General features: G+C 31.6%; 2 protein-coding genes across 16 annotated transcripts; one reads left to right on the forward strand and one right to left on the reverse strand.

Moving 5' to 3' along the window:
• Positions 1-214: 214 nt before the first annotated feature.
• On the forward strand, positions 215-1,382 carry LOC111284204 (uncharacterized). Its single transcript, XM_022872929.2, has 2 exons — positions 215-606; positions 774-1,382. The coding sequence occupies exons 1-2, from the start codon at positions 342-344 to the stop codon at positions 1,103-1,105; spliced, it is 597 nt and encodes a 198-aa protein (XP_022728664.1). The 5' UTR covers positions 215-341; the 3' UTR covers positions 1,106-1,382.
• A 230-nt stretch (positions 1,383-1,612) lies between these two features.
• On the reverse strand, positions 1,613-10,653 carry LOC111284202 (ethanolamine-phosphate cytidylyltransferase-like). 15 transcript variants are annotated; one of them, XM_089762263.1, is made up of 10 exons: positions 10,371-10,605; positions 9,576-9,960; positions 7,141-7,376; positions 6,749-7,011; positions 5,442-5,513; positions 3,667-3,734; positions 3,367-3,487; positions 2,537-2,602; positions 2,324-2,446; positions 1,613-1,991 (listed from the first exon to the last, which is right to left on the reverse strand). In XM_089762263.1, the coding sequence occupies exons 1-10, from the start codon at positions 10,549-10,551 to the stop codon at positions 1,920-1,922; spliced, it is 1,587 nt and encodes a 528-aa protein (XP_089618389.1). In that variant the 5' UTR covers positions 10,552-10,605; the 3' UTR covers positions 1,613-1,919. The 15 variants fall into 15 exon arrangements, 13 of the variants coding, with proteins under 13 accessions (XP_089618389.1, XP_089618388.1, XP_022728662.2 ...); XM_089762262.1 differs by having other exon boundaries at positions 5,442-5,534; XM_022872927.2 differs by having other exon boundaries at positions 5,442-5,534; positions 6,854-7,011; positions 10,371-10,600.
• Between the last annotated feature and the right edge of the window lie 2,425 nt (positions 10,654-13,078).

The raw sequence follows: 13,078 nt of genomic DNA on the forward strand, positions 1-13,078 counted from the left end.
TCAAGAAGGAAAGGAAGAAAAGAAAAAGTGGCGTTACGTAGTGGAACACGTGTTAAAAAGATTAAATGGAGTGATTTCGTTGGGAGAGATTAATGAATCAATCAAATCATACGTCAAACCACGATTTGACAAGACTAACCACGACAGATATTTTGTATCGTCGGACACTCAACTTTCAAATAAAATAAAACAAATAAATAAATAAAAAGAAGGTACTACTAATATCTACGGTATCCTGCTTTATTTTCTGGATTTATCTAGAGACACTCATAAATTTCTTGCTTTAAGCTACTGCAACAACATTGAATTCGCTTGGTTGTTGCAAGAAAAAATTAAAAGAAATGGGTTTGAGTGGGAAGTTGAAGAGGGACATTGACCAAGTTAACGATGATTTCTCCGATTTTTCCCTTTCATCGCCAGCCACTAAGATTCGGCGTTTGGATGCTGATTTACCCCCCATTATAGAGGAAGAGGAGTCCTTTCCTGAGAATCATGATAAAGCCATCGTTCTCTTTAACCCACTTCTTCTTCATAATAAACATCTCTTGCCTTCCCCTTCTACCCTCTCCCTCTCTCTCAATTCTCACCTCATCTGTGGCTTTAAGGGTAGGTATATTATTTCTGATTTTATTTCCCTTTTATCCCCAAATATATCATTCATGTCTCTACTCTGTTCTGATAGTTGTTTAATTTCGTAATGTTGTTGTTGTTGAAAGTTTTAGCTTATAAGGATTTCCTAGTTCTGATTTGGGACTTTGAAAATTGATTTACAGACCAATTCCTGCGAGGAAGTGACATGAAATCAGCAGATTTTGATGATACTAAAACTGAAGAGAGCAAGAAGGCGACGGAAGAATATCTAGCAGTTGTGCCATGGGTTCCTTCTCAGATTCCTTCAGTAGAAAGTATAGATGGTGAGTCAAAGGAAGCTGATGAAATGGATATAGAAGAAAGCAATAGCGACAACCTAAGGATGGAGCAAGAGCGTCGATATGAATTTGATGGGTTGAATTTAAGCGTGGCCATCCATCACTGGCCACAGCAGCATTGCATGATCCCCCAGCCTCCTCAAAACCAGTTCACTCCAATCACATGGTCTCAATGACTGGTTTTAGTGGGAGACTTGGAATGTTGCCTTGGAAGTATTTTTTGTTGTCTAATCTTAAGCGTAGGAACATGAGCTGGGTAAAGCTCAAGTAAAGAGGTGATGGGGGGCAATATAATGGGACTGTGGGTTCCTTTTTGGCTTGGCTGCAAATGCGTGTAGTTTTGATGTTGGCAACTAGAAATCATTCCTTTACTAAATGGAAGAATTGGGTTGTATCTTCTTCTCTGATCTTATGGTTCTGATGTTTAAATGGTAATTGATGCAAATTTAGATTTGTGCTTTTTGTTTTCATTTCAGTAAGAATGCCACTTTCCCATCTATCCGTCAAGAGAAGATAGTTTTAGCGTGAACAAACTTCACCTAGTTTAAACCCTGGAACTGGAACGTTGTCTAATCCAGGGGTTAGCAAGATAGTTTCTTTTTATTTTGGGATAGTTTCATTTGTTTTGGGTTATTGGTCTATGTATTTTAATAAACCTGGAACTAGTAATCAAAATTATCAGGTAATATAAAAATAGCTTCTTTGCTTTTGAATAAATTAGGAGCACCAGGGGATAAATTAATCAGGGATTACATTGTTTACAAGCATGATAGTAAACAAATTATTATAAGATTCCTCTGTATCTCAGGAACTAAATAAAAATAATAAAAGCTAAAACTGTTCGCTTGGAAGTCTCTGGTATTGATGTATTTCCGTGTCATTTCTTTTCTTCCTATCTCTCAATACTGTCTTCAACAAGCATCTACATGAATGGTCAAGGCTAGCGTTAAGAACTGTACCAAACTTGCTACCTAACGTAAACCTGTACGACTAGTCTCCTGCAACATAAGTCTTCTCTTCATAGTATTTCTTTTCACTCTGTGCCTTCTTGGCATTGCGTTTCTACATTGAAAGTGAGCAGCAAAGTTAGAGGAATATTGATAACTAGATATATATACAAGCATACTAAGATATAATGTACTAAAAACCTGAAATTGCACTAGCATGGAGGAGTATAAACAAAAAGAAATTTTTATATGTAATCAGCTTCAAAACAACTTCAACAATATCCATAGTCAGATATAATCTGGAATGTCTCAGCTAATAACATCCATAAAGTGTCTAGCAATTGATGTTGTTCCTGAAGGTAAACTGCCAATCAACTTGCATTTCCAGTTATCTACGTCATAAATGTGAACCCCAAAAAAAATCCATGCAGTAAGTGTAAGTAATACCATGTAATCCTCGTGATTGGCAACTATCCTTTGGGCTACAGAAGTTGTGGTTATACTTTTAAGGCTTTCAAGCAACCGAAAAATTCCCATGCTCTTAGGAACTTCATATGGATCAGTTTCACCCTGTAGGAGCAAAATCAACAGTTCTTTTAAATCCATAGACACAAGGGGTCATAACAGTGAAACAAATCCTGGGGAAGTCTGAAAACTTACAGGCAACAAAGAGTTACTCTCTGCAACTGACCCATGCACAACCAAAGAAATGTTGAAAGTTGTAATCTGTTCAAATAAAGAAAGTAGCCTCAGAACACCTTTCCCATTTTAAAGAATGACAAACCATAGCAATAGCAGTACCAATAATGCAAATTGCCAATAGCATAGCCATAAAGAGTACAGAAATGCACAATGAGTTAACAAAAAAATGGAAATAAGATATTTAAAAATATTTAAGAAAAAGAAACACATTTATTGCATTAGGGAGGGGATTCAAATTGCTATACCAGCACGTGGCAACAGAAACTAGAAACACCTAAATCATTAAGTGGTATGGTACAAGTATTTAATGAATGGACGTGCTTTGGCGTATAAGCAGCAGATTTAGCAAAAGACAAGGATTCATTTATTCTTAAACCAACAAGAATCACCTCAATTTAAAATTTGATTTCTAACATTTAGATGCATTCTTTTGTACAAAATTTGATAAAATGGATCATGATAATTAGGAGTAGAAGAAATTATGTCTTATTTCCCCCGATCAAACCATCCCCCTTCCCTTTTCCTCACTTCAAATGCCTAAACTAACAATGGGTTTTGTTCCCAGCAGACACATCGCCATGATTAAGTCATATTAAAACTCACTGTGAACTGACAGTAGCTTGTTTGTTCCACCACCGAACAAGGTAATAATGAAGCCACACAGAATGTTATTATGAAGAAATAGATACCTAGTCAAAGGGAAATATACTCCTCCTTTGCACAGAAATATAATTTATATGTACTTATAGGCATAGCAATATAAACTTCAGAGAAAGATAATTACACACCATGTCCTTTGTAATTTCCCAAGGTGCACCAATGATAACTTCATCAACATATCGGCAAGCTAACATGCTAAGACTGCGCTCATGTACATGCATAACTGGGTAGGGCATCCCCCTATGCTCACTACACGCAAAGGAGACTCATCAGTTATTTCTTTCATAGAAGCCCTTTATAGATGTAACCAGATGTATGGGCATATATTTAATGTTAACTTTCAACCTTCCAAACCCAAACGTTCGGACAAAATTTAAGGGGTAACAAATCAGACCAAATAAAAACCAAGCATAACATAACTGAACTACCTCACAATATGGTCAGCATGGATACCAACTAGCAAAAAGTCTCCAAGCTGCCTTGCCTTCTTGAGGATCTGAGCAAACATAAAAGACAGCTTAGGGACATGGACAAATAGGAATGAGTTGCAAAAGTTCTATTATTCTAGAAAAAGCAAGTACCATGTAACATGGATCAAGTAGATCACAAATTTTCTCCGATTATTTTCAGCTAAGTTTATGATTGTATACCCTCCATGTCTTTCAGACAAATCCTCACACCCTCTTCCCCCTCCCCCACCCCCCCCCCCCCCAAAAAAAAAGACAAAAAAAAACCATAAAAGGCTATTTCTCCTCTTCTCTCAACACATAAGTTTAATATTCTTAATTTCTTCTGTCTTATTCAAATATTAGCCACAGGAAAATACATTTTGATAATCCTTCCTTACTCCAATACCTTTTCTTTTCTTTCACTTTTCCAATGATCAGTCCACAAACTCTTACATCACATTTCTAGTAGTTAACCCCAACATTTTATTCCAGTTTCTGTTTTCTTTGTTGATCCTCTAGAGGGTCAGACAATGCATTCATAGGACTTTCCAAGAATAAGGGTTAAGAACCTACATAGGATATGGGCGAGAAAGGTAGTATAACTTCCTGCGCAAGCTTTCTTAACAATAAATTTTGTTATTTCTAACCAACCAATGAGTATACAAGCACATTTTCTGATTTTGATTATGAAAATAACATCAACTAAATGGTGGAAGAGACATCACACCACTTTCAGATTGAGGACAACAGCCTTTATATTTTGGATACGTTAATCTTTTCCCGGAAGGATCAGTCAGGAGATGTCACCATCTAGATTGGCATGTTATTGATTCAGCAAACGACTTTCAATTACAGAGTAATTCAATGTTACAACAAAAGATATCAGAATGGTGTCTTATTGGGATTAGTTAGTTGCTTGATAGATGTGGGGAAACTACAACACTTCAACAAAGCAATTGGGCTTTCTAATATTAATCTGCCATTTGACAATATGGGGTATCAGTACTTTCTAATAGTACCTACCTTAAGTCATATACATACCATACTACTTCCCTCCATTGTTGGGGACCGCTAAATAAAAAGAATGAAGCGCAGAATTTAGCAACAGGAGATCACGTTCTATATCTGGATAAAATTGTATAATTCAGAAAGTAATTTTAGAACTTCTGGCATTTGACTTAGTAATTAATTCCCAGCCACCCACACCATGGTCCCCTTATCTAACTCAAATATGCCTTTGAATGATATAATAGTGTCAACTCAAATTATTAAATAGATTGAGCTTTACTTGTCCAAAAATAAATAGGTTGACCCCAGCTTCTCAACAGCACTTTGCTTGTTCACTCTACTTTAAAATTTGCTAGAAAAAGTGCATATCTAAAGGATCCTCATTCCAGGATAGGCATCCTACAATTTAATTACGATCAAGATTCAAGTTTCAGAAGGGTTACTAAATCATCACCATAGATCAACAATATCAGCTAGCTACTCAGTTCATATGTGCAGAAGCCAGTAGCCAAGCCAGTTAACAGTAAGCTATGCTCAAGAATTGCAATAATACATACATTAAAAGAGGCTATATAATGAGACAGTAGCTGTTAATCAATGCCTATCTTACAGCAACGCTGGAATAAAAAAACTTAGGTTTGATGTAGAGCAATCACCAAATTGTCAATATCTAACATGTTTATGCCATCATAATAACATAACCAACAAGAAAATCAGTTGTGAAAGTATCAAAGGGATAGTAATACCTCAACATGCCCTGCATGAAAGAGATCAAATGCCCCATCAATATACACAACGAGAGCATTTCGTCCAGGTCCCTGGGTAAAAACTGAATAAGACTGACAGGGAAAGAGAACCACAAATTATGCACTAACAAACACAACAGAAAAAGGGTTAAAGAAAGCAAAAGGAGAACAGAATCTGCTCCACCTCTAGCCATACCTCCCTCAATTTCCCCCACCTCTGATAAAGAAATAGCTCATAAATTTTTTACAAGAAATGTTTGCAGACAGCCATTGTGCTAGGGAATCAACTTATGACAGAATTTTAGGCCATTTTGAAACAAAATTGCTTTTAGTGAGAAAAAAACAGTGGATGCACCAGGCCATTGATCCATATTCATACTTCCAAGTCTGTCCAACAGATAAGCTTTAGATCAGCTCTCAAAAAATCATCTTTTGAGCAAATGGTTTATATTTATATATATATTAATCTGTTAACAAGGCAGCAAGCCTTTTATCCAGACTTTTACATTCATGATGATTACCTTTTCGTTGAAGCTTGATTGCATTTACGCAACACATCCTTAATTAAACAAATGGTGAGAAGATTATTTGTCAGAGGGGCAGCTGGCCAGTTTGATCGTAACAAGTCAATTGCTATGGTAAATGATTAATTTTGTCAACGTAATTTGAAGAAGGACGTCAGAAAATCATCTTTTGTTGCATATTTGTCAACTGGCTGAAGAAGAGAAAAGAATATAGGACTTTGTAAGCCTTTACCAGGCAAACTTGGCAAGACCAGGTTAACTTTTGTAATAGGATCACCAAGCACTTTTGGAGTTTTTGAGGCTATTACTCTTCTTGTTGACAGATTTTCAAAGATAGCATACTTTATTCCATGTTCATGTTGCCTAAAATTACAATTTGCTATCAAGATCTCCATATCCAAGAGCTACTCTTAAAGAAACTTGTGGAGGGTCCTTAATACAAAGCTTACTTTCTCTTCTTTTTATCCTCAAAGCAATGGCCAAAGGGAACTCACATGGCATTGGCTGATCCTTTCAGGCTTCTACTAGCGTAGTAGACCAAATCACTGATTGGGTCTAAATACTTCCTGTGCAGCATTTCTTATAACCTTCGGTGAAAGACTATGTCGATTTTATGTGGTATAGAAATAAATTACCTTTTCATTCACCTAATATCTAAAGATGAGAGAAATGCATGCGTTTGAAACACAAATCGCTCAAGATTTTTCAAGTGGTAGTCACTTTCATTTCTTTCTTTTTTTTTTTTTTTTTCAGGCTGATAACTAGAGTGAAACTAAATAGTACCTTGCCATTTGAGAATTGCACAATCCGAGTGGTGGTCACTTTCATTTCTTTCTTTTTTTTTTTTTTTCTTTTCAGGCTGATAACTAGAGTGAAATTAAATAGTACCTTGCCATTTGAGAATTGCACAATCCGCCGAGATGTTGGTAGGAATTGGGAAACCTGTCCCCTTTTTGATTGATGTCTTTCACCCGAATCTTCATTCAAAAGTGTGCTATTATTACTTCCACCTCCTTTAGTATCCTTTACAGAAGAAAGTATTCTTCCTATGTTCATAGAATTTGTGCAATAATTAGAAACAATGTTATACTTGGCACACAATTTTTACAGAAGCTAGCAAATGAAGGGGCCACAACCAATGGAATCTTGAGCACGTTCAAGAAAATTTTTAGTACCTACAATATCAGTGCTGGAGACACCTTCAGTGCGTTTAATCTGCTTGTAGCGACCAGCTTTCTTTGCCAAGGCATAAGCATCAGTTCCATCTGGGAGAAGGCAAGGATCATCACCATGTATTATATAGTCAATCTTATGCTCATTGAACAGACTGTTCATGAATTGCTCAGTAATTGCATAGGGGGCATTCGCTATTACTTGATCTACCCACTTTAATCCACTGACAAGTGCCAGCCTGGAGAGAACTTCAAATGAGATCCATGGAACCAGTAAACTAAATTAATTACAAAAATCTCACCATGAGGAACAAATATGACAAACAAACCATCAAGGGGAACTCCAGCACACAGATGAATTAAGTTGAAAGTTCAGGATTTTATTGCATAACATTTATCAATATCAATGCAGCCCATTATGTTAGATGCAAAGAACATACCTAAGGTTTACAACCTTCTAACCTAGAACCTTTTGTAAACGAAACTGTTGCACCGGATAACTAGCCTATACAATCCTTGTTGTTCATTAATTAACATAAAATGCATACGTGAAGCAGGGATTTAAATTGAGGTTGTAGCTACATTTTCAGTTGCGTTGCATTTATTACCGTTGTGGATGTAATGGATAAAATAACGGTAATTATGCTCATCGTGGTTGTGAATTTTTTCCTATTTTACACAACTTATCAAAAAATGAACTAAATAATTATTATAATCATAATAACACTTATTTATGATATTTAAAGTAATTTATGACATTTTAATTCATTCATTTATATGTTAAAATAAAATTTTTAGTTACAACTCATAAATTAATATGTATATCTAACATGTTCGTTAATATATTCATGAATTTTATGGACATGAATGTTATAAATACATATTTAATCTTATTAGGAAGAATGTTGATGAATATTAAAATTTTCTTTTATAAGATATGATTATTGGGGTAAGGGATTCAAATATAATTCCTTGAACATAGATACTTGTATTTTAACATTAAATCAAATACACAAGTGCAACATTTTTAATAATTAATTAACAAAAATAACATAATAGTTAGCAACATAACCATAATCAAACTTACAAAAAAATTCAATTAACAATAACATTCATAATATCAAAATTATATAATAAAATTAATTCTTTTAAATTAAATGATTATACATGTATTAAATTATACAAAATTAAATTAACTAATTAAGAGCTAACATCCCCCTTAAAATTTCATTTAAATAATTAAAAATTTCGCAAATATCTATTTCCCATCCATATTTATTTTTCCCTCCTATCATTTCGCCTAAACCCAAAAAAAAATCAATTTTAATCTTTAAAACCTCATGATATCAGTATCAGCCTTCGCTTTTGTAAACCAAATTCTCAATAAATTCCAACCCATTTTCTTCTCTTCTCACCAATAGTAGAGCATGGTCTTCATCCTTCAAAATCCCCATTCCATTTTCTTCTGTTTCTCTTTCCTCCTCTGTCTCTACTTCTCTTCCCCATCTTGCAACAAAGCCACCAAACGCAACCAATGACCCTCATGTCTTGCTCAGATCCTCAATGCCTCTCCCTCAAGAGATTTTAAACTGCCATGTCTCATTTATCTATCCCTCTCAAGAGTCAAAATTGAAGAAAAAAACATAGAGCACAGCCTAAAGCTGACAGTATGGAGGCTATATGCGAGCTCTTTTTTCAAACCATCCGCAACTCAAATTTTAAAAAATGGGTATTTGTTTTTTACCATGAAGTAATTTCATTTTTTAGTTTGATTGAGACTTAAATTTGTTGGATTTGACTTAATTGTTTGAAATTAGTGTGGGTTTTCTTCTCTAGGTTGATTTTTGTTTATTGTGTGATTTGATTTGGAAAATATAAAAAATGGCATTAACATCCCATTACAACTGCTATTGGCCGTTATGCCACTATTTATGGCCACAAAGCTCCAATGTGAGTGTGATTGCCATTCACAACCTCATTGCAAGTGAATAGCAGTGGCGGAGGGTGCCACTACCACTAAATAGTAGCCGCTACACTGCAATGCCGGCACTATTTGAAGCCCTGACATGAAGTACTGAAGGTTCAGTTCTACAAAGATCCAACCTGTCAATAATTATTTATTTGGCTTCTTCATTTTTGCACTTTAGCTCAGATTATATGTTATTTTAACTTTTCCTACTGTTATTCTTTCACATATTGAGGACATGACAGCCTATTGAGCTGTACTTGGTCTTCAAAACTTCCATCAATAAGCCAAGATATTGTGAATGATTTCTATGTGATTAAAACTTAAACACAGTTAATGATGATTCTAAACAGAACTGTGTCTACATGAGTAAAATACAAAATAGAACGAGGCACAAATGAACTAGAGATTATGAAATCATAATACCAAACTAAAAATGAAAACGAAAAGAAAAAAGGAGTGGCATGAATACCTCTCTTCCATGGGTAGAACGGGAGGGCCTTTATTAGCAATAATCTCCTCATCACTGACAACACCCACCACCAATTCATCTCCTAATGCCTTAGCTTGCCTCAACGCGTTGGCGTGGCCATAATGCATGAGATCAAAGCATCCATCCATGTAAACCCGAATGCGCTTCTTCTCACGCTTCTTCTTGTGGAATATCCCTAAATCTGACCAAACATATGACAATGGGAAAAGTCCAATTCCACCAAAATAAGTTGTTGACAAACCGAGCAAGGCGGCCGTTAGCATTAGGCCACCAAAGAGATGGGGATAGTAATACACCCCATCCCAAATCCAATTGTTACTCTCATATTCCATTGACATTCTCTCTTCAAGAGGAGACACAAAACCTGCAAAACAACAATACCAAAAACTTAAAAAAAAAAAAAAAAACTTATGGTTTGCAACAAAGGAAATTTACCAGACCCCTTTAAACCAACTTTACATGAAAATTATATATCTAAAAAGGCAATTATTTTGGCACAAAATGATTCCAAATGAATCTGAAACAAGGAAATAAATGCAAATATTTTATAGAAAAAATGAGTTATGGGTCTTAAAACATGTTAAAATTTAAGTTCACGCAAAAATGAAATTCAGAGATAAGGAAATTTGATAGGACAATTCTTAAATCAGAATCTTACCCATAATTGAGAAGCCAAATCATAAGAAATTCTAATTGAGAAAAAAAAATTCTAACGCAAGAAAAAGGAAAGAAATGGGAATTGGTGTACGTGAAAATTGTAGATCGAATCTTTACCTTTTTCTTCTTTTCTTTTTTTCTTAGTTTTGTGTTCGTGTCTCCTCCTCCTCTTTCTCTTTCTCTCTCTCTTTTTCTCGGTTCTCTCCCACGGGGTTTCTGAAAAAGACCTGTTCCAAAATGAATCTTCCCTAGTCCCTATAACGCGGCCTCCTTGTATAAAAAAATTAAATAAAATCATTTTCTTACAAAGATGTTACCAATTGTTTTCTGTTCTTTAAGTAATACTAATTAGATCTTTCTAAATTTTATCTAATTATTATTATAGTCCCTTTCACTCTTTAACGTGCCTATTCTATTCATCCAAGATTTAACAAGTCCATTTTCTTAAGTCTTAACGAAAGGCAAGCTTTGACCAAATTAATATCATATCCTCCCACACTAGAAGTTGAAAAAATTAGGTAAATGATATAACAAGTTTTTGAATTATATTTAAAAAATTATTTAAAATTTTATTTTGATTATAATTAATATTTTATAATATTTATTTACATTTAATTAAATTTTTATTTAAATAAAAAAGTTAATACCATGAATTTTTATCAATTAAAATAAAATTTCATATGATATTAATAAAATAAATAAAAATTTATCACATAATATAATTAATATATATTAATTAAATCAAATAAATTTTTTCTTTTCTTTTTTTATTTCTCTCTCTAAAATCGTTCTAAAGATTCAATTAATTAAATTATCACATGACTAGATTTGGATTATTTAAAGATTCAATTGAGTCAAAATAAAAAAAAATTAAAAATTTGATTGATTACAATAAAATGTTATTAATTTAAATACTTATTAAATTATAATTCAAAGATATTTTTGACCTTTTAACCAAGAAATTATTAAAGAGATTTCAATATTTTCTTTTCTAAAATAATTTTAAAGGTATGTTTGGATGAAAAATTTTAAAATTTCAAAAAATTTTAAAATTAAAATATTTTAAAATTCATCATTTTAAAGTATTAGTATTTGTAATTGTTATAGTTGGTTAAATGTTTTTTAAAAGAAATTTTAGTTTATTTAAATTTGAAGAAATAAAAAAAATAATATATATATATGAGTATGATTATATTTGTAAAAATATATAGATATTATTAATAATATGAAAAAAAAAGATAAAAAAAATATTATAATCAAATAAAATGATATTTTATTTTTTGTGTTTTGTATTTTATAATGGATCATATGTAGTAAAAGGTAAAAGATTTGGAGAAATTTTGAAAAAACACTTAGAATGCTTTTGAATAAAGGATTTGAATGAGAGATTTAATTTGTAGAAAGATTTTTAAAATTCTAAAATAAAATTACCTTGTTTGGCAAAATAAAAATAAAAAATTGTTAAAATTCTAGGAATTTGAACGAGAAAATTTGGAAGACTCGAAATTCTCTTTTCAAATTCTATCTTAACAGATGAAATTTGTGACATTCTTTATTTTTATGGTAAGAAGTCAAGATTTACTATGTTTCCTTTTTCACCCGGCTTTTATTTTTTTTCAATTTTAACTATAAAACTTCATTATATTTTTTAATTTTTCTTATTATTATTAATATTTATACATTTTTATAAATCTAATAACATCCATATTACATTTTTTTTATTATTTTAGTTTTTATCTTTAATATCATTATTTATCTATTATAATTATTTTTTTTTATCTCATCCAAATCCAATATTTAAAATTTCTTTCAAAAAAAATAATTATGCAAATAATACGATTATCAATTCTGTTATTTTAAATTAATGCAATTCAAAATATTAGCATTTCAAAATTCTTTGAAATTTCAAAATTCTCCATCCTAAATTGTGAAATTCTATCTTAAAAATCTTTCAAAATTTTGAAAATTTCTTTTATTTTTACCCAAACAAGTAAATTTATATTTGAATTTTGGAAAACTTTGATTCTAATGAAATTTTCCCTTCAAATGTCTCGTATAAATGCACGTTAAGAGTGCATTTATATTCTTTTAATGCTATTAATAATTAAATAAAGAGTTAAATACAAAAATGTTCTATATCGTATATTTTTTATTAATTTTTTAAATAAAATTTGTAATTAGATATATAAAATTTAATACCATCTTATACTTTAATTCTTTAGACTAACACCATTAGTCAAATTACAACTTGTCATCAATAGCGAATAAAATTATAACACATGTAAAAAACATTCAGTTATCGTTACATTATGATTGCCATATAAGCATTAGAAGAAAAATTGAAAAAAAAATTTAAAAAAATTAAAGATTAAAATATTTTTGAAAAATCCAAACAAAATCCAAAACAATTTTTTGACAAATTAAAAAACTAAAAATTTTCAAAAATCCTAAAATTTTTATAAAAAATTAGAAAAATTAAAATTTCAAAACTTTCAAAAAATGTAAATTTTTTTTTAAAATTCAAAATTTTGAAAAAAAGGGAAAAATATGAAAAAAGTAAAAAATCCAAAAAATTAAAAAAATTCTTAAAGCGAAAAATTTTTAAAAACCAAAAAAAAAAAGGTAAAAAGTTCAAAATTTCTAAAAAAATGAAAATTTTAAAAATTCTTAAATTATGAGAAATTAAAAAATGAAAATTTTAAAAATAAAAAAGAATCTAAACTTTTGGCCCTATATTATTTTCTTTATTTTTTTCTTTTTCAAAATTTTTTCATTTGTTGCAATTAGTTGGAATTTCCTTAAAAATCTTTCAAACTTTTTGGGAA

This window comes from Durio zibethinus, chromosome 6, assembly GCF_047325235.1.
Source record: "Durio zibethinus cultivar Kanyao isolate XHJ-2024 chromosome 6, ASM4732523v1, whole genome shotgun sequence".
NCBI lineage: Eukaryota > Viridiplantae > Streptophyta > Magnoliopsida > Malvales > Malvaceae > Durio > Durio zibethinus.

Coding starts and splice junctions, on each gene's coding strand:
- LOC111284202 (XM_089762262.1), bottom strand. CDS start 10,551: ATGATTTTATTTAATTTTTTTATACAAGGAGGCCGCGTTATAGGGACT. Junction 7,012..7,140: donor CTCCAGCACTGATATTGTAG/GTACTAAAAATT, acceptor CTATGAACATAG/GAAGAATACTTTCTTCTGTA. Junction 3,488..3,666: donor CATGCTGACCATATTGTGAG/GTAGTTCAGTTA, acceptor CTTTGCGTGTAG/TGAGCATAGGGGGATGCCCT.
- LOC111284204 (XM_022872929.2), top strand. CDS start 342: ATGGGTTTGAGTGGGAAGTTGAAGAGGGACATTGACCAAGTTAACGAT. Junction 607..773: donor CCTCATCTGTGGCTTTAAGG/GTAGGTATATTA, acceptor ATTGATTTACAG/ACCAATTCCTGCGAGGAAGT.